This window comes from Coregonus lavaretus (assembly GCF_964263955.1).
Source record: "Coregonus lavaretus genome assembly, chromosome: 7".
Classification (NCBI taxonomy): domain Eukaryota; kingdom Metazoa; phylum Chordata; class Actinopteri; order Salmoniformes; family Salmonidae; genus Coregonus; species Coregonus lavaretus.
Window position 1 is genome coordinate 28,303,364 of NC_139994.1, and position 27,177 is coordinate 28,330,540.

At 43.0% G+C, this 27,177-nt stretch overlaps 1 protein-coding gene across 2 annotated transcripts; it reads left to right on the plus strand.

Moving 5' to 3' along the window:
• Nucleotides 1–327: 327 nt before the first annotated feature.
• On the plus strand, nucleotides 328–26,879 carry LOC311132971 (glycogen synthase kinase-3 beta-like). 2 transcript variants are annotated; one of them, XM_084166373.1, is made up of 10 exons: nucleotides 328–650; nucleotides 18,243–18,430; nucleotides 20,420–20,503; nucleotides 20,945–21,055; nucleotides 21,284–21,414; nucleotides 23,701–23,905; nucleotides 24,130–24,225; nucleotides 24,348–24,534; nucleotides 24,901–24,972; nucleotides 25,544–26,879. In XM_084166373.1, the coding sequence occupies exons 1-10, from the start codon at nucleotides 476–478 to the stop codon at nucleotides 25,612–25,614; spliced, it is 1,320 nt and encodes a 439-aa protein (XP_084022499.1). In that variant the 5' UTR covers nucleotides 328–475; the 3' UTR covers nucleotides 25,615–26,879. The 2 variants fall into 2 exon arrangements, with proteins under 2 accessions (XP_084022499.1, XP_084022500.1); XM_084166374.1 differs by having other exon boundaries at nucleotides 389–650; nucleotides 25,547–25,699.
• Nucleotides 26,880–27,177: the final 298 nt, after the last annotated feature.

Genomic DNA, 27,177 nt, shown 5'->3' on the forward strand with positions numbered 1-27,177 from the left:
GTGGAGTAGGGTGGTGTTATTTTCTTCTTATTATTATTTATTTTTTGTGAGTTTAGTGTTAGATTTTATTTTTAAAGCAAAGTATAAGGGAGTTGTACTCCAGTCTAGTAGGTGGCGGTAATGCAACATTTATTGAATGCCAACCGCCGTTAAACCTCATCAAAGAAGAAGGAGCGCCACCTCTGGTGAAACTCAACGTTGTTATTTTAGCAGTGTAGTTCTATAGTTATTTTCAAAGACAAGGGAAGCAGCAGCCACGTCGAACTTCATTTCCCAGAAGGAAATGCAATCTGTCAGTTTTTATACGATCTACGAGCTCAGACAGGCAGTGCAAGGGAGGACTCATCGGAACGGTTTCAATTCTGTCTGTCGTTCAATGATTATTGCATTTGCAGTCAAAACAGGCAACATTTAAACTCACTTGGCTATAAATAGTGAATCCCTAGCCCCCCGCCCGCTACCCTTGCACAGAGATATGAGCGGCAGCGGGCGGCCCAGAACTAGCTCGTTTGCTGAGCCACAAGGTGTTCCCGGAGCCACTGCAGCATCCACTGGATCAGCCGCTGCCGTGGGGAGCAGTACAGGAAAGACCGGGGTCCCGCAGGCCTCGGGGAGCAGTTCGTCTGGATGCTCGAATTTAAAGCTGGCCAGTAAGTTTATTATGATGTATTTTATGAAAAAGATTGCTTTTGATGATTAAAAGACACGCATTGCAGTCCATTGTCCAATGTTATATGCTAGTGTGGGCAGTTGTGCACGATTGCCACGGCAAACATTGTCATTGTTATAACGTTAGTTTGAAAAAGCTAGTTAGCTAGGTAGCTAACTGCCTTGAGTAGCTGTCGTTGGCTAAACGGCTAGTTATCTTGCTAACCAACGCCAAAAACCAAGACAATTCGCGTTAGTTAGCTAAAAAGTTAGCTTTCTTAACTAGGCAGCTATCTAGGTCTTAGCATGCTAGCTAGTTAATGACCTCGCGGTACCGTAACTACCTAGTTAGCTAAATATAAAAAAAGCATAAGCAACGCAAACAACCTTAGCTACGGGTGCTAAGACATGCTAGCTAACGTGTAAGCAGTAGCTAGAACAGATAGCTAGCTAGCATCTAATATAGGTTTTAGGTGGCTGGGTGCTAGCTAGTTTACAAGGGGATTCAATCTAGTTCGCTAGCTAGCATAGCTACAGTAGCTAGCTAGCTAACGTTATTTACACACAGTTTCTACATGTTGACAAGCAAACGAGTTAGTGATAGTTAGCTAGTTCAAACAACAATGTATCTTTAACTAGCGAGTTAACTAGCTACGTGGCACTACAAACGACAGGCTGACGTTGGCTGTCACAGAGTTGGTACGCTAAGGCTAGGTAGCCTAATTATTTGTTGACAACTAAGCTACTAACGTTAGTAACGTTAGCCAGATAACTAGCATTGCTTTACCGACATATTCATGTTGTCTGAGCACCCTTACCTATTGTTCAAATTAGGTCGATAGTGGAATCTTATCTATCCAGTAGTAGCCCAGACAAGTAACCAGCCTTGAAAGAGTTCTGTATCACCGTTAACAGGTGATACATAACTTGATATAAAGTGACGAAACATGTAACCACTAGCCAGCTGTGTAATATATTATTAGCTAGCTCAAAGAAGTAGACTAGTAGATATACAGAAGAAAGATGACAAGATGAAATACTTGCTCAAATAGCACATCAACAATTTCCATGCATCCTTTGCAAATGTTTTTGTTTCATAGAACAGATGTTTTTGGTTCATAGAACATGGTTCCACTTTGTCCCTTGTAGTGCACATTGGAATTGGATGGCTTTATCAACAATGATGATCCATGTTTGTCATGTAGAGTATATTATGTTTGCCTACTTTTCCAGGACCTTTTTCCCCGACTGAAGGTCCCGAAGCTTCTGCGCATGTGCAGATCGCGTTCTGCAATGTAAAAAATAAATAAAAATCTCTACTTTAAGAACACGTTTTTGTGGTCCCCTTCACATTTCTCAATATCAATCGTGAATGACAATTCTTCAGGTTTTACCGGCGAAACTTCCGTTTCATGGGGATATACATTTAGATCTTCTTGAGTTATAGTGTTGCTTTGAAGTAGCCTACAGTGTTGTTTTGAATTATTTACAGTGAGTGAATTTTAGGGCAGATGATGTTAAAGATTAACTGAAATGCTAAAACAAACCATGATATCATGTTCTCATACAGTGCATTCGGAAAGTATTCAGACCCTTTCACCTTTTCCACATTTGATGTTACAGCCTTATTCTAAAATGGATTAAAACATTTTTTAAAATCCTCATGAATCTACACACAATACCCCATAATGACAAAGCGAAAACAGGTTTTAAGAAATGTTTGCAAATTTATTAAAATTAAAATAACAAATGCCTTATTTACGTAAGTATTCAGACCCTTTGCTATGAGACTCGAAATTGAGCTCAGGTACGTCCTGTTTCTATTGATCATCCTTGAGATGTTTCTACAACTTGATTGGCGTCCAACTGTGGTAAATTCAATTGATTGCTGGTTGCCTGGCCAAACTGAGCAATCGGGGGAGAAGGGCCTTGGTCAGGGAGGTGACCAAGAACCCGATGGTCACTCTGACAGAGTGCCAGAGTTCCTCTGTGGAAATGGGAGAACCTTCCAGAAGGACAACACTCTGCAGCAGTCCACCATTCAGGCCTTTATGGTAGTGGCCAGATGGAAGCCACTACTCAGTAAAAGGCACATGACAGCCCGCTTGGAGTTTGGAAAGGGGTCTGAATACTTTCCGAATGCACTGTATGTATTTAATAATATACAGTGAAAGGAAACCCCCCCCAAAAAAACAGCCTGAAAAGCAACATATTAGACTTTTGTCAAACACCTCATAAGTACTTGTAAGATGTAGGTTGCCGCCATGTTGGAATGACGTATAAGACTGACGTAATCGGAATGGTAGCGTGAGATTGCGTCTCAAGCCCGCACATCAACACAGCAGTATATTTTTAAAAATTGAAGATCGACGCTGTCACTGTTCATCCCCTGACATATGCCTTCGTGGTCCCCTAGTAGTACCCGATTTGAGCAAGATAATGTAGTTATAGACAGATTACACCACAGGCTGAGCAATTGCAGGTGGTGCAATTGTGGCAATTGCAGGTGGTGCAATTGTGGCAACTGCACTGCGATGCTCATGGTCAGAGTCGATCTGTTGCAAAGAAGCAGCCCTGGGTGTCGGTGGTGGACCAGGACAACTACCGTGTATAGTTAATCACATGCTCTTCACCATGCTCTGTGAAGAGCAAGGCCTTTTGGAGGTGGCCATGCTATCCCTGAAGGACGTAAGGGCAGAATGTTTGGAGCACCCTATAAACAGCAGGTACCATAACGTTACTAGGCACTGTTTACATTTTAGAAGAGCTAGCTAGCTAGTAAGGCTAGCAAATTGTAGATGAGCCTGTATTGGCGCTGTGCTGTTTGACCGTATTGATGGGTATTGGGTGAAAGTGGAGATGTCATAAACATCAATGAATGTAAACAACTTAATCAGAGACATTGCGTTTGTTTGCTAGGAAAGCTAGCCAGCCAGCTAGCTAGCTAGCTAAATAACTAAGTGAAATCTGGTTAATTGTGTTGCCCCACAAGTTGCCAAGATGGTTAGTTAGCTAGTTGTTTTACAACCACTACAGTCTTTTGCTGGCTACTGTAATGACAGGTGCATTTTACATTTTACAGATCGTGATGTTACCCACTTTCAATGCCTATTATTAGTAGGCTACCTTGCATCCATTCCAAGATCAAGCACAATCTGATAATTAAATAATTCGCTCTTGTCTGATGACCATACTTCTGATTTACAATCATAAGCATTCATTTGTAAAGACCTAATGAATTTCTTACAATAAGGGGGCACTTAATAATCAATATGCATGTTTCGGTCTTTACAGATTGACTGCCTATAGGCACTTCACCCTGGTAAGGGTAGGTAACAACACATCCGCCAGGCTGATCCTCAACACAGGGGCCCCTCAGGGGTGTGTGCTCAGTCCCCTCCTGTACTCCCTGTTCACTCATGACTGCATGGCCAGGCACGACTCCAACACCATCATTAAGTTTGCCGATGACACAACAGTGGTAGGCCTGATCACTGACAACGACGAGACAGCCTATTGGGAGGAGGTCAGAGACCTGGCTGTGTGGTGCCAGGACAGCAACCTCTCCCTCAACGTGATCAAGACAAAGGAGATGATTGTGGACTACAGGAAAAAGAAGAGGACCGAGCACGCCCCCATTCTCATCGACAAGGCTGTAGTGGGGCAGGTTGAGAACAAGTTCCTTGGTGTCCACATCACCAAGAAACGAACATGGTCCAAGCACACCAAGACAGTCGTGAAGAGGGCACAACAAAACCTATTGGAGACTGAAAAGATTTGGCATGGGTCCTCAGATCCTCAAAAGGTTCTATAGCTGCACCATCGAGAGCATCCTGACTGGTTGCATCACCGCCTAGTATGGTAACTGCTCGGCCTCCGACCACAAGGCACTACAGAGGATAGTGTGTACGCCCCAGTTCATCATTGTGGCCAAGCTTCCTGCCATCCAGGACCTCTATACCAGGTGGTGTCAGAGGAAGGCCCTAAAAATTGTCAAAGACTCCAGCCATCCTAGTCATAGATTGTTCTCTCTGCTACCGCACGGCAAGCGGTACCGGAGCACCAAGTCTAGGTCCAAGAGGCTTCTAAACAGCTTCTACCCCCAAGCCATAAGAGTCCCGAACATCTAATCAAATGGCTACCCAGACGCTGCTGCTACTCTGTTTATTATTTATGCATAGTCACTTTAAAAGCTCTACCTACATGTACATATTACCTCGACTAACCGGTGCCCCCGCATATTGACTCGGTACTGGTACCCCCTGTATATAGCCTCGCTATTGTTATTTTTACTGCTGCTCTTTAATTATTTGTAACTTTTATTTATTATTATTTTTTTGTTGATATTCTTTCTTAAAACTGCATTGTTGGTTAAGGGCTTGTAAGTAAGCATTTCACTGTGAGGTCTACACCTGTTGTATTTGGCGCATGTGACAAATAATATTTGATTTGACTCTTGGGGAAGAGGAACAGTGCCTATACCTGCCTGTGTGGTCCATGCAATCCGATCACAGTTCCCCTCTGAGTTAGTACTACGGATTTGAATATGCTTTTTATGATGGAAAAATTTGGCGTGCTCTTGCAGCCTACATTACATTTTGTTGTTTATCCTTCTATTTTATGCAGCCTACTGTAGTAAATTGTGTAATGAATAATAAAATGGCTATTACATTTTGAATTTCTCCATGCTAAATGTAATTTCATTTATTCCACCACCACCAATTTGTTCCCTATAGAGTATATACGAAAGGCTGCCTCTCGAGCTGTTCTCATTCTAGGTATGACATCTCTCCCGCACAGTGCACACGCGAGCATCTTCTGTTCACGCTCCTGGTGCATGCCAGGACAAGTTCATAGTTATTGTAAAGAACTAATGGTGCTTTGAAGTCAACTGGGAACTCTGGGGAGGGAACAAGGTAAAGGCATGATCTGTGTTCTTCAGGTCAGAAAGTCTGAGCTCTAGAAAGATGCCAGAGTTTCCGACTTGGAATTCCGAGTTGGATGATGGTTCAAAACGATTTTTCCTAGTTACATTTACATTTTACATTTACATCATTTAGCAGACGCTCTTATCCAGAGTCTGAGCTAGTTTTTTTCCCCGAGTTCCCAGTTGTTTTGAACGCTCGGAAGTCTGAGTTTTCAGATTTCCCAGTTGTTTGAACGCGGCATAAGTTATCGGCATCCTGACTTGTTTGTACATTAGTGGTTTCTTTTGTGTGCTTTATTGAACAGTGTTGCTTTCAATGTCATTTTTTATTGTATTTCTCCTGTACATTTGTTAGGCAGCACACCAAATTTCCCTCAAAGTTTAGATGTCTGTAATACCGTTTGTCAGCAGCGAAGTGTGTTAATTAGGTAATTATCCATGTTGAAACCTACCTTAGACTAAATCAAGTATTTACACCTGTTATTCTAGTTCAGGGGTGTCAAACTCATTTTAGCTCAGGGGCCACATGGAGGAAAATCTATTCCCAAGTGGGCCGGACCGGAAAAATCATGGTGTGTATATATATATAACTTAAAAACAACAACTTCAGATTGTTTTCTTTGTTTTAATACGATCAACATACAACATAAAGCTGGAGCCTGAGGACAGTGTGTCCAAAATAGTACAAGCACAACATCACTATTAATCATAAAACACGTCAAGTTTATTTGAAAATTCTAAAGAAAAAGAACACACAAACACACAATGCCTCAGTGATTAACATAACTGTTTCACAGATCACAGAACTATATCAGGGTGTCATTTCTCAGGCAGAAATGTAGATAAAAAATAATGAAATCCTGTTCCCCAAACAAGTGCAAGAACCACAGAGTCAAGAATAGGTTAAATATACAAATAAAATAAAATCAATTAAAAACAATAGCACATCAACATATAAACATAAATCTGAAAGCGTTGCTCAAACTCCCGTAACAGTCCCGTTATTTTATCTTTGAACCGCTTCATGTCTGCCACATGTTGGGTCGCGCACACATTTTTCAGACAGGGGAAGTGAGCTGCATCACCACCGGTAAGTTGCGTCTCCCACAATGACAGCTTCAACTTGAAAGAACGTATGCTGTCATAATACTGCGTGACAACTTTTGTTGCGCCCTTGCAGCTGTTTGTTCAAGTTATTCAGGTGCTCTGTAACATCCACCATAAATGCAAGGTCCTGCATCCATTCTGCGGAATGAAATTCTAACACTGGTTTGCCCTTTTCTTCCATGAACTGTTCAATTTCTTCTCGTAAATCAAAGAAACGCCTCAGCACAGCACCTCGGCTTAACCATCTTACCTCAGTGTGGTATGGCAGGCCATAGATGTGGTCTTTCTCTCTGAGAAGGCTGTCAAACTGACGGTGATTCTGGATCGGATGAAATTAACAGTTTGGATGACCACCTTCATGACGTTATCCATCTTTAATGACTTGCAACACAAAGCCTCCTGGTGCAAAATACAGTGAAAAGTCAAAAAATCACGTCCTCCATTTGCAGATTGCACTTTCTCTCTGAACTTTGTCACAACGCCTGCTTTTTTCCCGATCATTGAGGGCGCACCATCTGTAGCCAGGCTGACGGCGCGGGACCAGTCCACTCCGACCCTGTCCAGCGCGCCGACGAGTGCGGTAAAAATATCAGCTGCTGTCGTTGTATCTGTCATCGGCACCAACTCCACGAACTCCTCGTGACGGTCAATGTGTCATCAACTCCGCGGATGAAAATGGCCAGTTGTGCAACATCTGTAATGTCCGTGCTTTCATCAATTGCAACCGAAAACGCAATAAATGACTTTACTTTTTGCTTCAACTGGCTGTCCAAATCCACTAAAAGATCGGAAATCCTGTCTGCAACTGTGTTTCTTGTCAGGCTGATATTTGCAAAAGCCTGCCGCTTTTCAGGGCACACAATCTCCGCTGCCTTCATCATGCATGTTTTTACAAATTCACCCTCACTAAATGGTTTTGAAGCCACTGCGATTTCATTAGCAATGAGGTAGCTAGCTTTCACTGCAGCGTCACTGATGTCTCGGCTGTGAGTAAACACAGACTGCTGTTTCTTCAGACCCCCCAACAGTTAATTCACCTTCTCTCATCTCCGCTGTCCTTGAAAGTTGTCATATTTGTCGGCATGAAGACTCACATAGTGGCGACGAAGGTTATATTCTTTCAGCACTGCAACATGCTCTGAACACACCAAACATACAGCTTTCCCATTCAATTCCGTGAATAAATAGGATGACCATTTTTCTTGGAACACTCTGCGTCCACTTTTCTCTTTTTTGACAGAGACATATTGGGGCAATGAGGGTGCCAAAGCACATAATGTTAAAAGTAGAAGCCGTAATAAATATCGCGGGCAAAACAAAGTAGCTCATTGGCTGCACGTGCTTGACCTACTTGCTCTGCCCCGGTATAAACCGTTTGCTTGCTTAACACAATTGCTATTGCGCCATCCAGTGGACCCAATTGGAACAGCAGTTTATTTTATTGAAAAATTGCAGCGCGTTTTTATACTTTTATACTTTACTTTTTTTTTTTTTAAATCATCTCGCGGGCCGGATTAAACCCGTTTGCGGGCCTGATCCGGCCCGCGGGCCGGACGTTTGACACCCCTGTTCTAGTTGATTGGCATACTGTGATATAACTGAGAGAAAATGCAACTAAGAAAACATTGTTTATTTGTGGATCACTGAAATCTTATCACGTGATAGTTTAGTCAATTGTATCTTGTCAAACAAGCACATGACATAAAGCACAGGCCAACAAGAGTATGAAATGGTTTGAGGAATCCAAGGTCCAGTCACTCCGTTTTTTTTAAAGTTAAAAGGTCTTTATTATGTATAGAGCACAGAAAACACGTTTCAGCATAGAGCCTTGATCAGTGTGTAAGTTATTATGGAAAATTAATAAAGCACTTTTGCTTAGGTGTGGTCTCAAAGGTGAGGTTATCCCAGGTCACCACTTGGGGTAGCTAATGGGTTATGATCACATCAATGGAGAAAACCAATCAAAGATGATCATTGTACAGAATACCTTCTGAACATATTCGAAATAAGGTGGCTGAAAGGCAGGACAAAGGACAGGCTCCAAGCAAGGTGGCAGGGGGTGGCCTCATACAGTCAGGTAGAGGGCCCCCTTAGGCAGTTGAGAGAGAAAATATAAGAAACGTAGGGTTAGCTGCTATAGTGTAGGCTATATAGCCTAGCTGGGGCTTAGTAGCTTCTAATGTACACAACAAAACAATTACACGGTGAGATAATTATGCATCTTGAGGTCAAAGCATTTTGGTGAAATGAAATGGCATATTTGGAAAGTTCAGTGACGTAATCAATTCTGGGCTGGTTGATCTTGACTAACTATTTGAAATCATACGACATTGCAGCAGGCGTTTTCAGTGTAAAGAAGGCACTTTATGTTAGTGCAATTCATCCTCCGCCGTGGCAGTCATTTTTTTTTATAGTGTGTGCTTTATGGACAATAGAATTGCAGTAACTAGCATCGACCTATCTAATAATACTGCCGGTAGCTAGCTGCTATAAGAAAGCAAATCTAGCTCTGTCTGATAACCTGATTTGGAACGAATGTGAGCATGTATAATAACATCAGTTATTTAGCTATACTCTTTCTCACATCTAGCTACAGGTGGGCTGTGGACCTTACCTCTCTTTCCACTAGCTGGCTAACACGTCTTCACGCTCTCTCCCCGCGTCGAACAGAGTTGCTCGTTGCTGTATTAGCCAATGGTGTGCAACTGCAGCCTGCAATTTGGGGCGATCCTGCATGTGGACATTTTCCCCCCTCCTCGAGCATAAAAATTAAATAAAACGGTATTTGTCACATGCACCGAATACAACGGGTGTAGACCTTACCATGAAATGCTTACTTATGAGCCCTTAACCAACAATGCAGAGTTAAAAAATTAAAATTTAAAAAATTTAAAAAAATGTGCTAAATAAACTAAAGGAAAAATAGTAACACAATAAAATAACAATAGAGGCTATATACAGTACCGAGGGGTTCATGTAGGTAGGGGTAAAGTGACTATGCATAGATAATAAACAGAGTAGTAGCTGAGTATGTGAAGGAGTGTGTGTGTGTGTGTGTGTGGCGTCAATATGCATTTTAGTGTTTTGGAGTGTCGTTGTAGTGTGTGTGTGGTTAGAGTCCAGTGAGCCTGTGCAAGAGTCAGTGCAAAAAATTATAATACAATGAGGGGGTCAATGCAAATAATCTGGGTAGCCATTTGATTAACTGTTCAGTAGTTTCATGGTTTGGGGGAGGAAGCTGTTAAGGAGCCTTTTGGTCCCAGACTTGCCACACTGGTACTGCTTGCTGTGCGGTAGCATAAAGAACAGTCTATGACTTGGGTGGCTGAAGTCTTTGACAATATTTAGGGCCTTCCTCTGACACCACCAGGTATAGAGGTCCTGGATGGCAGGAAGCTCAGCCCTAGTGATGTTCTGGGCCGTACGCACTACCCTCTGTAGCGCCTTGCGGTCTGATGCCGAGCAGTTGCCATACCAAGCGGGGATGCAGCCAGTCAGGAAGCTCTCGCTGGTGCAGCTGTAGAACTTTTTGAGGATCTGAGGTCATGGCAAATCTTTTCAGCCTCCTGAGGGGGGGAATAGTCATTGACGTGCCCTCTTCACGACTGTGTTGGTGTGTTTGGACCATGATAGGTCCTTAGTGATGTGGACACCAAGGAACTTGAAGCTCTTGACCCGCTCCACTACAGCCCCATCGACGTGAATGGGAGTGTGCTCGGCCCTCCTTTAACTGTAGTCCACGATCAGCTCCTTTGTCTTGCTCACATTGCGGGAGAGGGTTGTTGTCCTGGCACCACACTTCCAGGTCTCAGACCTCCCACTATAGGCGGTCTCATCGTTGTCTGTGATCAGGCCTACCATCGTCGTGGTGTCGTCAAACTTAATGATGGTGTTGGAGTTGTGCGTGGTCACGCAGTCGTGGGTAAATGGGAAGTACAGGAGGGGACTAAGTACGCACCCCTGAGGGGCCCCTGTGTTGAGGGTCAGCATGGCAGATGTGTTGTTGCCTACCCTCACCACCTGGGTGCAGCCCGTCAGGAAGTCCAGGATCCAGTTGCAGAGGGTGGTGTTCAGTCCTAGGGTCCTTAGCTTAGTGATTAGCTTGGAGGGCACTATGGTGTTGAACGCTGAGCAGTAGTCAATAAACAGCGTTCTCACATAGCTTTTTGTCCTGGTGGGAAAAGGCAGTGTGGAGTGCAATAGATTGCGTCATCTGTGGATCTGTTGGTGCAGTATGCGAATTGGAGTGGGTCCAGGGTTTCTGGGATGATGGTGTTGTGAGCCGTGACCAGCCTTTGAAAGCATTTCATGGCTACAGATGTGAATGTTACGGGGCGGTAGTCATTTTAGGCCGGTTACCTTGGCTTTCTTGGGCACAGGGACTAGGGTGGTCTGCTTGAAACATGTAGGTATTACAGACTGGGTCAGGGAGAGGTTAAAAATGTCAGTCAAGACACTTGCCAGCTGGTCAATGCATACGCTGAGTACGCGTCCTGGTAATCCGTCTGGCCCTCGGCCTTGTAAATGTTAACCTGTTTAAAGGTCTTACTCACATCGGCTACGGAGAACGTGATCACACAGTCGTCCAGAACAGCTGGTGCTTTCATGCATGGTTCAGTGTTGCTTGCTTCGATGCGGGCATTGACGTAATTTAGCTCGTCTGGTAGGCTCGCGTCACTGGGCAGCTCGCGGCTGGGTTTCCCATTTGTAATCTATGATAGTTTTCAAGCCCTGCCACATCCATCAAGCGTCAGAGCCGGTGTAGTAGGATTTGATCTTAGTCCTGTATTGACGCTTTGCCTATTTGATGTTTCGTCTGAGGGGCGTAGCAGGATTTCTTATAAGCTCTAGCCTTTAGCTCAGTGCGGATGTTGCCTGTAATCCATGGCTTCTGGTTGGGATATGTACGAATGCTCACTGTGGGGACGACGTCGTCGATGCACTTATTAATGAAGCCGGTGACTGATGTGGTATACTCCTCAATGCCATCGGATGAAATCCGGAACATATTCCAGTCTGTGCTAGCAAAACAGTCCTGTAGCTTAGCATCCGCTTCATCAGACCACTTCTGTATTGATCGTCACTGGTACTTCCTGTTTGAGTTTTTGCTTGTAAGCAGGAATCAGGAGGATAGAGTTATGGTCAGACTTGCCAAATGGAGGGAGAGCTTTGTACACGTCTCTGTGTGTGTAGCTCAGTTGGTAGAGCAAGGTGTTTGCAACGCCAGGGTTGTGGGTTCGATTCCCACGGGGGGCCAGTATGAAGAAAAAAAAACACTCACTAACTGTAAGTCGCTCTGGATAAGAGCGTCTGCTAAATGTAAATGTGAATGAGTGAATGTGATCTAGAGTTAGTTTTTCCCCTCACTAGTTGCACATGTATGTCACATGTAAATGTTCCTGCATGAAAGTCCCCAGCCTCTAGGAGTGCGGCCTCTAGATGAGCATTTTCTTGTTTGCTTATGGCCTTATACAGCTCGTTGAGTGCGATGTTAGTGCCAGCATCGATTTGTGGTGGTAAGTAGGCGGCTACGAAGAATATAGATAAACTCTCTTGGTAAATAATGTGGTCTACAGCTTATCATGAGGTACTCGAGATCGCACCAGCTGTTGACAGACACACACCACCCCCCGATCTTACTGGAGGCTGCGGTTCTGTCTTGCCGATGCACGGAAAACCCAGCTAACTGTATATTATCCATGTCCTTGTTCAGCCACGACTTGGTGAAACATAGGATATTCGTTTTTAATGTCTCGTTGATAGGATAGTCTCGAACGGAGCTCATCCAGTTGATTCGCCAGTGATTTCACGTTCACCAGTAGAATGGAGAGTAAAGGCGGATTATCCACTTGCCGAAGCAGTCTCGCCAGGCATCCGGCACTTCGACCTCTGTGACAGCATCTCCTCTTCATACGAATGACGGGATTTGGACCTGGTCCGGGAAGAGCAGTATATCCTTTGCATCCGACTCATTAAATAATAAATCCTCGTCCAGTTCGAGGTGAGGAATCGCTGTTCTGATGTCCAGAAGCTATTTTCGGTCATAGGAAACGATGGCGGAAACATTATGTTCCAAAAAAAGTTTACAATGCAAAAGAACACACAAAATAGCGCAATTGGTCAGGAGCCCGTACAATGGCGGCCATCCCCTCCGGCACCATTCTATCCCATTGGTTCCTGCATGAACACCCAGCCCCCTCTTGTTTTTATACACCCCCCCCCTCCCAACACATGGTGTCACTCCTGCCTGCTGTGTACCGGACTAGCTGGCTAAGCTAGCACAGTGTGCTTCGCTTCCGCCTGCCGAACACCTGCTGTCGTTAACAGAACTGTGGGAAAACAGTGCCCGACAGGCGGGGACGAAGGACACTGTTTACCGGTGTACGGCTAGCTAGCTACCATTGTTGCCTCCGCCCCTTCTGTGGGGTTTATCGGCGGCTGTCATCCGACATTAGTGCATTAACGCTACCTACTGTACTGGAGCGCCCCGCCTCGCACCTGTCCTAGCTTAAAAATGGACCAATTGAAGTATAAATAGGGGTTCCTGCAGATGCAAGAATGCCCACATGCAGGAACGCCCCGAATTGCATGCCTCAATTTGCACCCGTCTCGTATTTGTTGCCGAGAAGTCGAAGATGGAGTGTACTGCATTTGGCTTCAGGTTATGGGTCTTGACTTCGATTAGCATCCCAGAGGCATTTAACTGTTTTAATACACATAATCAGAATCTTTGAAGTGGGCACTGCAAACCCTGAATCCGGGGGCAACAGGTGCTTCATAGCCACAAGCCATTGTCGCAACACTGATAATCGCTTGAGTGGTAGGTAGGGCTGTCCCCATTTAGACGATTGGTCGATAGGCTGTTGGTCGACTAAGATTTAGTCGAGCAGTGGCAAATATATACACAAAATGTATGGCACACGAGACTGTCTGATTCACGCCTGTCTCAGTGGACTAATCCATTGCGGAGGCACACCAGTAGTACATTTAGCCTACCATTCATTCCCATCATTTCTAATCTACAGTGTTTGTTTGGTTACGGGAATTTCTCTTAATGCATTCAATATATTATTAGTTACCATTGTCATTGTAGGAGTGTACACGTTGTTTGCAGAGCACACAACCTAGGCTACACAGTTTTGGTTTATTTCATTCCATTTACGAGTTGTCAATTTATTCATTGTCTTTTGTTTGGAGGGCTCCTGTCAGTCTTGAGTAAGGACACGCACCTGATTACGTATAGAAGTAGGCCTAGGCTACCTGGCCTGCGTGCAAATGTAGGCCTATAAATGTGCCCATTTGGGGATCTGATACTATTTCTGATTGTCTTAACTCACCATCACTGTGGAGCTTCTCAAAGTATTTTTTTTCTTTGCCTCAAACAGCAAGTAAACTAAGTCTGTTTTTACATCCATTGAGAATGACAATAGTTCCTCAATGTAACCTGTTTGAAAAATCTTTCCAGCGCTCTCCCTTTCCGAAAATAATTTCATGCTCTGGCCCAGAATATTTTATACAATGTTGCAAGTTTGCTAGCACGAGCTTCGGGCCGGACACAGTTAATAGTTGATCAAATGTTTCAAGTTCCTTGCAGACAGGCCATGCGTAGCCATTGTGATTTATATGATATTTCTTTTTATCAGGATATGTTCTACCTGCAGGCTGCAATGTTTTTATTTAGGCAATTTTTACATATTGGCAATGGCAATAGAAGTTACTTTTAGATTTGTATAATTTTGATTAACCTCATGACATTTGATTTTGAGATATGAAGACTTTACTATAAATTAAATGTTCCACGACAATGTGCATTTGAAAATCATACCTGGCACGCAGATCAGTAGAAATGGTACGATAACTAGGCACTCCAAATGGAAAAGGTTGCAGACCGCTGGTGTAGCCTATTACCGGCAACTTCAGGAGCGTAACTGCAGATTGGCAGAATCTGATAAGTCCAGCAGCAGCAGTGGGAGGAGGAGTGTCGGGAACTGTTTTTTTTCTTCTTCTGGTTAGGCTGTATTGATCTCTGGCTCCCTCTTTAGTGATTTGTGTCTTAATTTTTAATCACAGTGCTTAAAGCATCAGACAAGGTCAGTAGCCTACATAAATGTGCCCTTGATCAAGGCACTTAACCCCCACAAAGTAGAACTGCACTGTTAGTCACATGTTGTCAACATGTGGTCAACCCTCCATCTGGAGAGCTCCTGGGTATGCAGGCTTGGCTTTTGATCTGGCCCTGAAACACCCAAGTCTGCTTATCAAGGTCCTGTTGAGCAGCTGTTGTTTAGGCTACAATGTTTCCCACCCTTGATATAAAATATTGCAACATTACAACCAAATACTTTTGTTTTTATAAAAGTATTCCTACATTCATTGAATCAGGGATCAAATGGATAAGGTAGGCTACTTCAAAGCAAGGTATCTAACTAGACATGTTTTATATAAGGCTCAAATATGAATGTTTCACGTGAGATCTATGCACAGCAAGTTATTTGTCAATTACGCTATTCTTAGAATATTTTTAACGTTGTTGCAATTACATGGCTACTGTTTAACAGAGGAGAATCCCAGCTTTCCAACGTTGCAGATGTATTTAGGCTATTGCCGGTGGAAAGGCAACAACACCATTAATGCTTAGTTAGCTATAGTTAACTTGTAGCATTTCTCGCTAGTTACGTTTTGAATTTGCTATCTAGTTAGTCTGTCATTATTTTATACCTGCTGCTGAAATGTCACGCTCACTCTTTTCGGGCAACAGCCCACTGGCACACAGGCAGCACACACAGACACTTACTGAAGGGTCATTCCGATGATTGCTGATTATGTAGATTTTTAAGTGATTGATCATATTTAAGTGTGCCTTCATGAATTACATTTCATTACATTAAAATTATGAAAAAAACTTCCATGACTTTTCATGACCTTACAAACCCTAATTTGACAACTTGGAGCAGCGCATCGTGCGCATTCAGGCTGGCACTTTTTCAATTTGCGGAATCTCGAACTGCCTACTGCACAGATTCAGACTAGTGGCAAATAAACATGAACAAAGCGGAATCAGGAAATGTATGCCCCCGCTCGAAATCTTTTTTGACTCTGTGTTAACCTGGGCCGGCGAGAGGCTACTTTGTTTTCCCAAAAATTCCGCAAAAATTAGAGGTGCCGGTACGGCGCTCCGGCCCAAGGAAAGCACTGGTCATACTATGCTATTATATTAAGTTCTGTTATGTAGAATACTATCATTATGTGATCTTGCGGACACTGATTCAGCTTCGATCTATCTTTATTAAACAACCACCATTCGCCAGAGTAGCCTGTTCTCTACAAATAGAGCAGAGAATAAACGCATGCGCAGAAGCTTCAGGATCTTTAGTCCAAGGAAAAAAGGATCTGTAGCTATTCCGTATTATGTTTGATGAAAATTGGAGCTCAAAACTCATGGTATAAGTCAATCTTTGTGAAACATTGCGCTAAGATGTGGACAGCAGGACATGCTGATGCTTTTGAAATGGTGGCATTCCAAAAGTTAACAGGTCTGCTTTTTTTCCAAGGTAGTTAATGCTTCATGTGGGACCTTGACACCTGTGAAGTCATTTATAAAATGTCTGTGGTTTGGATTTGACACTAGCAAGAAGATGGGCTACTAGCCTAGCCATGGATTGCATTTTACAAATTGTGTCTCAGATCTCTGGTATCTATGGAGCAAGTTCGTAGGTCCATAAGTTCAACTATTTATTTAAAAACAATTCCCTCGATTTCTGCACGTCCAGGTGTATTAATTCCACACCCTCAGTTGTCATTCTGCAGGTGCACACTGTGTATCATGTTTCATCACTGTGTGTGTGTGTGTGTGTGTGTGTGTGTGTTTGTGGGAGGCTGTGTGATATGAGCAGAGTTGCATGCTGTCTGGACCGGGCACGTGCGTGCGTCTGCATGTTGATTTTGTCCATCAACACCAGACGCGATCAAGACACGCAGGTTGAAATATCAAAACGAACTCTGAACCAACTATGTTAATTTGGGGATAGGTCGAAACGCATGAAACATTCATGGCCATTTAGCTAGCTAGCTTGCTGTTGCTAGCTAAATTGTCCTGGGATATAAACATTGGGTTGTTATTTTACCTGAAATGCACAAGGTCCTTTTCTTTCTGGATCTTTGTAGAATTTTGACCCATTATGAGTCACACAAAATCGTGTATTCTCTACTCCGACATTTAATCCACAGATAAAAGGGGAAACTAATAGTTTCTAGTAATCTCTCCTCCTTCAGTAGTAGTCCTCCTTCTGTGGACTTTATATGTCGGTTGGCAACCAACTTTAAGGTGGATTACCACCACCAACTGGACTGGAGTGTGGACCTCAGTTAATCTTTCAATCACCCATGTGGGTAAATGCTCCTAAAAACCAATGAGGAGATGGGAGAGGCGGAACTTGCAGCTCGTCAAGCGTTCTATTTTAGCGCCTGGCTACACAGACGCTCGCAAGCAGTTTAGATTAAATGATTGAGTGACATGTATGTGTACATTTATTTTGCCAGTTTTCTCCAGTTCAGTTCCAGCCATCTGGCCCTGTTCTGTCCTCATACAGGGAATGAACCTCATATGAAGTAGGCCTGCCTCAGAGAACTCTCTGACCCAGGCCACCAAACACTTGTTTGACTTCAAGTGTAATAGATGAGATCGATGATGGGCCTATTGGATGATCGCAAGTTGTGTTCTTTAGGTCAAATGATGTTCAAAGGAGCACAAAATAGCCCTGGAATAATGATATTGGATCTTACAGTAAAGCATGTATTTGGCTCGTCTTCCGACAAGGCAGGCGGCTACTGTAGTGGTTACACAACCAATGTAGTTAATAACACGAGCCCTGGATTGTGTTCAGGAGCAACTGGATTGTTTTCAGGAGCAACACATTTTGCAACGACAAACAAAACTCTTATTGGACAAGTCTAGATCTTTTTTCACTGGTTTTAAAATGTTTTCTCCTTACTTAACATGACCCTGTAGGGCTATTTTCTATGCTGAGCAATTGTTTGCTCTGCCTGCTGCCTGTTTTGGCTATGTAAAGGCCTATTATCATTTGACCTAAATGCTGTTAATGCCCTAAGTAGAAGTAGGGAAGTGAGTGAGGGTATGTGATAAAGTAGCGGTGGCTCCTGCATTCCAACGCGTGCCGTCACGAGCATAAAGGCGGTGATGTTAACCACTACACCAACCTAGGCCAAAAACGTCAATACACTTGAGCCGTTGTTTACATCACAATGTTAGACTAGGTCATTAATGTGACCCACATTAGGCATACATTCATTCAAAAGACCATGGTTCCTAATACAGTAACTGTAGAAATGCACCATATATTAGCAACAATGTCCTTGGCCATGTTCATTATGTCACTCTGTAGTAAAACAGCTTTTCTTAACGTTCAGATAATAGGCCTACCTCCCCGTTTTGGGCTGTTTTCTTCAGTTTCGTACCTACTGAACACAACGCTAATAATCTCTCCATTTCAAATCTGAAAAGACAACTATTTATTTGACACGACTTATCCTTGTTTCCCAGGGGACAGTGGGAAAGTGACTACGGTGGTGGCCACATCTGGGCAGGGTCCCGACCGCCCACAGGAGGTGTCCTACACGGACATCAAGGTGATCGGGAATGGCTCCTTCGGTGTGGTGTACCAGGCGCGCCTCATCGACAGCCAGGAGATGGTGGCCATCAAGAAGGTGCTGCAGGATAAGAGGTTCAAGGTATGGAGGCCATCCTTGTTGTCACCCAGAGTCAAATGTGTTTATTTTCTAAGCTACAGTGCCTTGTAAAAGTATTCATCCCCCTTGGCGTTTTTCCTATTTTGTTGCATTACAACCTGTAATTTAAATGGATTTTTAATTGGATTTCATGTAATGGACATACACAAAATAGTCCAAATTGGCGAAGTGAAATGAAAAAAATAATTTGTTTTAACAAATTCTAAAAAATAAAGAACTGAAAAGTGGTGCGTGCATATATATTCACCCCCTTTGCTATGAAGCCCCTAAATAAGATCTGTTGAAACCAATTACCTTCAGAAGTCACATAATTAGTTAAGTAAAGTCCACCTGTGTGCAATCGTCACATGATCTGTCACATGATCTCAGTATATATACACCTGTTCTGAAAGGCCCCAGAGTCTGCAACACCACTAAGCAAGGGGCACCACCAAGCAAGCGGCACCATGAAGACCAAGGAGCTCTCCAAACAGGTCAGGGACAAAGTTGTGGAGAAGTATAGATCAGGGTTGGGTTATAAAAAAAATATCAGAAACTTTGAACATCCCACGGAGCACCATTTAAATCCATTATTAAAAATGAGCTGCAAATCTCCACAGCGGAGATTGGAGTATTTGTCCATAGGACCACTTTAAGCCGTACACTCCACAGAGCTGGGTTTTACGGAAGAGTGGCCAGAAAAAAGCCATTGCTTAAAGAAAAAAATAAGCAAACACGTTTGGTGTTCGCCAAAATGCATGTGGGAGACTCCCCAAACATATGGAAGAAGGGTACTCTGGTCAGATGAGACAAAAATTGAGCTTTTTGGCCATCAAGGAAAACGCTATGTCAGGCGCTAACCCAACACCGCATCACCCCGAGAACACCATCCCCACAGTGAAGCATGGTGGTGGCAGCATCATGCTGTGGGGATGTTTTTCATTGGCGGGGACTGGGAAACTGGTCAGAATTGAAGGAATGATGGCGCTAAATACAGGGAAATTCTTGAGGGAAACCTGTTTCAGTCTTCCAGAGATTTAAGACTGGGACGGAGGTTCACCTTCCAGCAGGACAAAGACCCTAAGCATACTGCTAAACACTCGTAGTTTAAGGGGAAACATTTAAATGTATTGGAATGGCCTAGTCAAAGCCCAGACCTAAATCCAATTGAGAGTCTGTGGTATGACTTAAAGATTACTGTACACCAGCGGAACCCATCCAACTTGAAGGAGCTGGAGCAGTTTTGCCTTGAAGAATGGGCATAAATCCCAGTGGCTAGATGTGCCATGCTTATAGATACCCCAAGAGACTTTCAGCTGTAAATGGTGCAAAAGGTGGCTTTACAAAGTATTGACTTTGAGGGGGTGAATAGTTATGCACACTCAGTTGTTTTTGTCTTATTTCTTGCATCTTCAAGTGGTAAGCATGTTGTGTAAATCAAATGATACAAACCCCCAAAAAATCCATTTTAATTCCAAGTTGTAAGGCAACAAAATAGGAAAAATGCCAAGGGTGGTGAATACTTTCACAAGCCACTGTATAGCACATAATTTATATAAAGCAGTTTTTTAATGGACCATAACTCTTGAGTTTGCTTTGGAGGTTTTTGCAATAGAAAATGTAGTTTCATGAAACTGTATTGTGACAACACTAAATTGTCTTATCCTTTACATCATGAGACTATCATAATAATGATGATAAATCCATGTTTTGATTGGTCTCGTAAATTCCCACTAATGTTATGAGTAGCCTGCTTGTTTTTCTGAATACAGGACACACCTTTGTAATTTTACAAGGAACATTTCCAAATTACTTTGTGGGAGGAAATTGGTATTGTGGCCTATGTTTTTAGGTGACGGAAATGTGCACTTGAACGAACGCGTATCACGCGCATTGTTAAGATCAATGCACTTACAGGTCAATCAGAAACCCTTGACATTTCCCACTGTTCAATTCCAAAGCTGTTCTTTGTTTAATACATTTCCTATGCAGAACCGAGAGCTACAGATCATGCGAAAGTTGGACCACTGCAATATCGTGAGGCTACGCTACTTCTTCTACTCTAGTGGTGAAAAGGTAGGTTGCCATCCATTGTTTTTGGCACACCTTAACGCAGAAATGAAAATGCTGAGCACCTGAACTGTCGGTTTCCTCTTCATATGAGCCATTCTTCCACCAAGTTTTTTATATTTGTAAAGAGTTTTTTTCATTGTACAAGAATAATCTCAGAGGACATATCGAGTTATAATAATAAACAAAAATAACGATAAAACATTTACAAAATTAAAAAACTATAAAAAAAACTATATATAAAACAAATGAACATTAAAAATATACTCTACAAATAAAAAAATTAGAAAAATAATAATAATTGTAAAGTGGTTGTCCCACTGGCTATCATATGGTGAATGCACCAATTTGTAAGTCGCTCTGGATAAGAGCGTCTGCTAAATGACGTAAATGTAAAATATGATTAGTGGAGTCATAGTGATTTTCAGTTCTCTTCGCCCTATACAGAAGGATGAGGTGTTTCTCAACCTGGTGCTGGACTTTGTCCCGGAGACTGTGTACAGGGTGGCCCGGCATTTCAACAAGGCCAAAAGCATCATTCCTATAATTTACATCAAGGTAACTCCCTCGCCTTCACTTTCTCTCATTCGTTGTCCCACTTTTGCTTGCCTCAGCATCTGTTCATTGGACTTTGATTGTCTAGTATAAGTCATTCAATTATGAACTATCCAGGGTTTATTTTTTTTACTCTCCCAGAAAGGCTTGGCATTGTCACAGAATGACCCCGTCTTATTGATTTGTTTATGGTTCTAATTGGTCTACGTCGGCCATTTTGTCTCATCTCAGGTGTACATGTACCAGCTGTTTCGCAGCTTGGCCTATATCCATTCCCAGGGTGTCTGCCACCGAGACATCAAACCCCAGAACCTGCTAGTGGACCCTGAAACGGCAATCCTTAAACTCTGTGACTTTGGGAGGTAAGCTGGTCAGATATTTCCCTCCACACAGACAGTGTGTTAATATACTATTGATCCAATATGGCTGACTGGTACCTAGTATTGAAGTAAACCTGGGTCATATGTGTCCTGACTGAATGTGTTGAATAAATGGGCTCAACCAGAATGTGAAATGGATCTATGCCCTCCCTTGAATGGGGCTATGTAACACTGATCCAGTTGTGTCCTTAGTTACAATCTCCTACTCACACCCTTTTCATTGTGTATTTTGCCCATAGTACATCCATTTCTGTTACTGTGCAGACAGACGCAGGGCTGCTTTCTATAAAAAGGATTCATTGTAAATCAATAAGGATTAATCTCACTTAAGTATACAGTGGGGAGAACAAGTATTTGATACACTGCTGATTTTGCAGGTTTTCCTACTTACAAAGCATGTAGAGGTCTGTAATTTTTATCATAGGCTTCAACTGTGAGAGACGGAATCTAAAACAAAAATCCAGAAAATCACATTGTATGATTTTTAAGTAATTAATTAGCATTTTATTGCATGGGAGCCCCACCCCTCATTCATCGGTTTATCAAGCGCTGTATACCATAGTTCCCACTAAACGTGAAAGGGTAGTGTGGTCTGAGTATTAGCCTCTACTGCTGAGCATCTACTGCTTATCTTACCAGTGACAACTGTTGCAGTAGTTAGAGATGGAAGTATTGTAAGAACACTGTATTAGCATAACCTAGACTCAGTTTAGAATACTGTATTAACCTAGATTTAGCTTAGAATACTGTATTAGTCTAACCTAGCGGTTCCCAAACTAGGGGTCGCGACCCCAAATGGGGTTGCCTGATATGAAAATGGGGTCGCGGGAGAATTTCCCAAATCCTGGTAAAAAATATATCTCTCATCTTTGTCTCTGAATTATTGTAATGTGGTTAACCTTAAAAATGAAAGTTATTCAAATCTAAAAGTAAATATTCTACCAGAGCGCCCTTAGATCGTGGGAAAAGGCAGCACTTGGTTGTTACACTTGAATCATTCCCATGGTGAATGGCTAAGCCCGCTACGCTATGAAACCACACTATTGCAGAGACTTTCATATTACCGGCCGCAATTGATATGGGGATAACAATGTGTGGGGAGGCACAGAAACTCCCATCAATACCTTTGTCAGATAACGCTGTGAAACTAAGAATTGATGCTATAGCTAGCAATCTAGAGGCAACTCTGACTGAACATCTCAAACTCCCCACCTTATGCTCTCCAAATGGACGTTAGCTGTGAGGGCTGAGATGCATTGACATTTGTTCGCTGTATGTAGGGGGATGCTATTCACGAGGACATATTGTTTGAGCATGAAACGGCACAGAGGATGTTCAGTGTGCTGCGTGGCTATATTGACGAAAAACCAATTCCATGGGATCGAAGGTGGGCTTTTGCACAGATGGGGCTCCATCTATAACGGAACGGCGCCGTTATGAATGCGTCTCCCTCTGCCATATGGACGCATTGTATAATACACCCACTGAGCTATAATGGATACACCGAGAGCAACTGGCGGCAAAAGAGCTGAGTGCAGATCCTGAAGACATGCAGCAGCTAACTTCGATTGTACACTACATGGCGAGATGGGATCAGAGCATGACAATGTTCTATTTCACACCAAGGCTTGGTGGTTATCGAGGGGGAGTGTTGGAACTCTTTTTCGAATTGCGAGAGGAACTGTTGTCATTCGCAATGGATGTAAAAACAGACTTGACTTTCTGTGTAATGAAAAGAAAAGGTGTCTCCTTGCCTATGTAATAGACCTATTTGGGAAACAGAACGAACTGTGTCCGAATCAGCAAAATCCGTTTGACTGATCCTGGCTCAGTTGACATGCCAGTAAGTGAAATTGAACAGCTGACTGAGCTGTCATGTGACGCTGATTCAGTGCTCTCGTCTGCATTAAAAACAAATATCGAACCAGGTCGGATGTGACAGGCGAGATGAGGTATGCACTGTCGACCACTCCCCCTGACTTTGAGAAGCTCCGACGCGATATGCATCAAGCACACCCATCTCATTAGTGCTGGTGAGATAAGAGAAATTGTCATACTGTTTTGCAATTGACTGTCATAGCCCTACATAAAAGTATATGATGGTGAGTTGAGAATACAGTCAGAAATACTGTTAGAATGTTTTGCAATTGACTGCCATAGCCCCAATTAATTGTTGGGGTCGCGAGTGTTTTCAGATATCAAAATGGGGTCGTGGGCCAAAAAAATTTGGGATCCCCTTTAACCTCTGCGGTTTACCCCTACCTGCAGTGCTAAGCAGCTGATTCGTGGGGAGCCCAACGTGTCGTACATCTGTTCGCGGTACTACCGCGCCCCAGAGCTCATCTTCGGCGCCACCGACTACACGGCCAACATCGACATCTGGTCGGCGGGCTGCGTGCTGGCCGAACTGCTGCTGGGACAGCCCATCTTCCCTGGGGACAGCGGAGTGGACCAGCTAGTGGAGATCATCAAGGTAAGTAAATAGGAAGAGGGTGTGTTTGTATATGGGTAACACTACAGGGACAAAATACCTGACATTCTGATTACATACCAGCATTAGGAGGACATTTGGCTTATGAGGACATTGTGTGTGTGTGTGTGGTGGGGGAAAGTGATATAATAATCAGTGATGTGGAGAGAAACAAAATGATATCCGTTGTACACTACTAACTGTATACTTGTATGTCTGCTACTCAGGTTTTGGGAACCCCGACACGGGAACAGATCCGAGAAATGAACCCCAACTACACAGAGTTTAAATTCCCCCAGATCAAAGCGCATCCCTGGACAAAGGTAAATGGTTATTATATATTTTTAATGTAAGCTTTATTATATTTTTGGCTTTCAAGTAATGTATTTTATTTTTTATGGAATTGTTTCATGTTGTGTGTGTGTACTTGTACCTCCTCTCGCAGGTGTTTAAGCCTCGCACCCCTCCAGAGGCCATCGCCCTGTGCTCGCGCCTGCTGGAGTACACCCCGGTCACGCGCTTTTCGCCCCTGGAGGCCTGCGCTCACGCCTTCTTCGACGAGCTGCGCCAGCCCAACGCCCGGCTGCCTAGCGGCCGAGAGCTGCCCCTGCTCTTCAACTTCAGCACCACCGGTCAGTACACCTTGTTGACCCCGCTCTGTTGATCCCTGACCTTTCTGTGACCCGAAAGTAGTTTAATCAATTTAAATTCAGGGAATCAATTGAAACTCCAATTCAATAATTGAAATGGACCTGACCCCAACTTTGTTTTGTGACCTATGCATATATTCTGCACCTACTTTTAGGATATCTACAATATGAAGTTTAGAATATATTTGTTTGTTTTCAATGTGTATTGTAGTATAGCTATGTGTTGGAATGTTTGAAATTGTAAGACTTTGACCCAATTTTGTAACACTATGACCTTGGTCTTACCACACAGTCTTATAAAACTAATGCTATTTCCTATCTCTTTATTTTTCTCTCTTATCCTTCCAGAGCTGTCAATCCAGCCCCAACTGAACTCCACCCTCATTCCTCCTCATGCCCGCACACAGACTGCTTCATCTGGTACAACCCCCCCCCCCCCCCCCCCTGTCTCAAAACATAGTAATTGGCTACACATGTCACTTCAGTGGATAGAGTAGCTGTCAATCATGAATTCCCATATCTGCACCTAGTGTCATGAAGCAGTGATTGGCTTGCAGACATTCTAGGTTAGGTGGAGCTCTAGGCAAAATCCAAATGGATAGTAAGATGAAGGCTGCTTTCACAAATGGAAAGAATAATGTCATGTTTCTGGTCATTGTAACCTTTCTGTATAAGACAGCAGCCAGCCAAAGGGGCACCAGCCTGAGAACCACACCTGTTGGTCCCTTTCTGCATTAAGAACCACACCTTTTTGCATTGTAAACGTTTGTAGTCTAAAGGAGGTCCTCTAACTGGAAACCTGGAAAAAGTTTTCTGATCAGTTTTAGTGGAGGTCTTACTACATCCTCTTACTACAATTAGCTGCGTAATTGCTTATGTTTACAGTGTATTCTTGACAAGCAAAATCAGTGTATTATATCCACTCAATATACCTAACACTATTTCTCTACCACTTCCCTCTCTCTATTCATCTCTTTCCTCTATCCCTCAGTAGATGGCTCTGGGTTAGACGGCTCCTCTCAGCACAGCTCAATACCCGGATCGCTAAACAACAGCACCTGAAACGTCCCTGCAAACCCTCTGTTTGTCTGCCAGCCCGACCACACACACACACACTGTCTGCCAGCCTGAACACAAACACACACACTGTATTGCTTCTTTCTTCCTCGCTGCTTGTTATTTTCGCCTTTGGTTACAAACACATCTTTTTGTACTGTACATACATTGAACAAACCATTCATAGCGTAAGAGGATATCATTAGCTGACAAGGTAGTTTTGTTACATTAAATAGAAATTTGATCAGCACTACTAGCTGAGAGTTGGAAACACATACATACTTTCTCATGTACTGACACCTTAAGTGTTATCCCACTCCCTCGCTGCATCGCCTTTGGCCCAGCTCTCCCCCTGTCTTTCTCTCCTGCTGTTGGGGGTGGCATTTAAAGCTCCAGTAGGTGGGGCAGGTCCTCTGTATAATAATACTTTTTTTTTAATCAAGGTATTTTGTTTTCTTTTTATTCTGTTTTATTTATTTGACTGAAAACTTAATGAAGAGTTCTGCCACCACCACACACAAAGTAAACAGGAGTTTGTCTCTAGAAGCCAATTGAGGTGTTTCCCAGTTAGAATCATTTGGTCACATTGTAGACAAATGGGATAAAATGGTGCTGGTTGCAAGATGGAGGGATGAAGAGGCTGTGTTTTTTTTATACTTTTTATTAAATTATATTTAAAAAGAGATGAAATGACAGCTGCTTTTTTCTTTTACTTGTAAATGTATTTTTTAATTTGCTTCGGAAAAGGCACTGTGAATTTTTACATTGAAAGGGGAGTGCAAGTTATAATTGGTAGCCATACTTGCTAGCAATTTCCCAATATGTGTGTGTTGAGGACCTAAAGGAAAAGTTTTGACAGATGGTGAGGGTGGTGGTGTTTGTGTGTGGAGACTGAGAGATCCATGATTCACATCTATGTAGCAGCATCTCTCCCACTGACAGTCCCAAACTGAGCCCCCCTTTATTGCGCATGAAGGCAATCAAATACAGGAATCAAGGTCCTATGGATGATTAAGACTGCTGTGGTAGTCAAATGTCACCTTCCTTTTGGCTTCAATATATGGCATACCATAAATATATTCTATGGTGAGGTTACATGTTTGTTTAAAAAAAAGTCTGGTTCTTGTTAATTTGGCGCTTGTTTTCCATTCATAGCATGAACTCTTCAGAACTCCTGATTTGTAAGAGGGACCTTTCTGAAAGTATATACACACCATGCTGTGTTTAAAATATTCATTCATATTTGTAGTGAATAAAGTGGACTTTCGCAGCACACTTGTAAGAATCTTTGTTAGTGTGGCATCCATCTAGATTGTAGAGGAAGAAGGGATTATCAAATATGGGTTCAGCCTAATGGACATAAATATATCCTATGGAGTAGCTGACTCCAGTTTGGACTTTGAAGCAGACCATGATCCCAGTTACTTTCTATAGATTCTCTGAAATGGGAGTCAGTGGGCGTGTGTGAAGACGTGTACTCTTACTGGTGTAGAAGGGCGGATAGCGAGATCATAGTAGTCCTATAGGCTTGTACTTTGCTGTGTGCTTGTGGGAGTTAATGAGAATAAG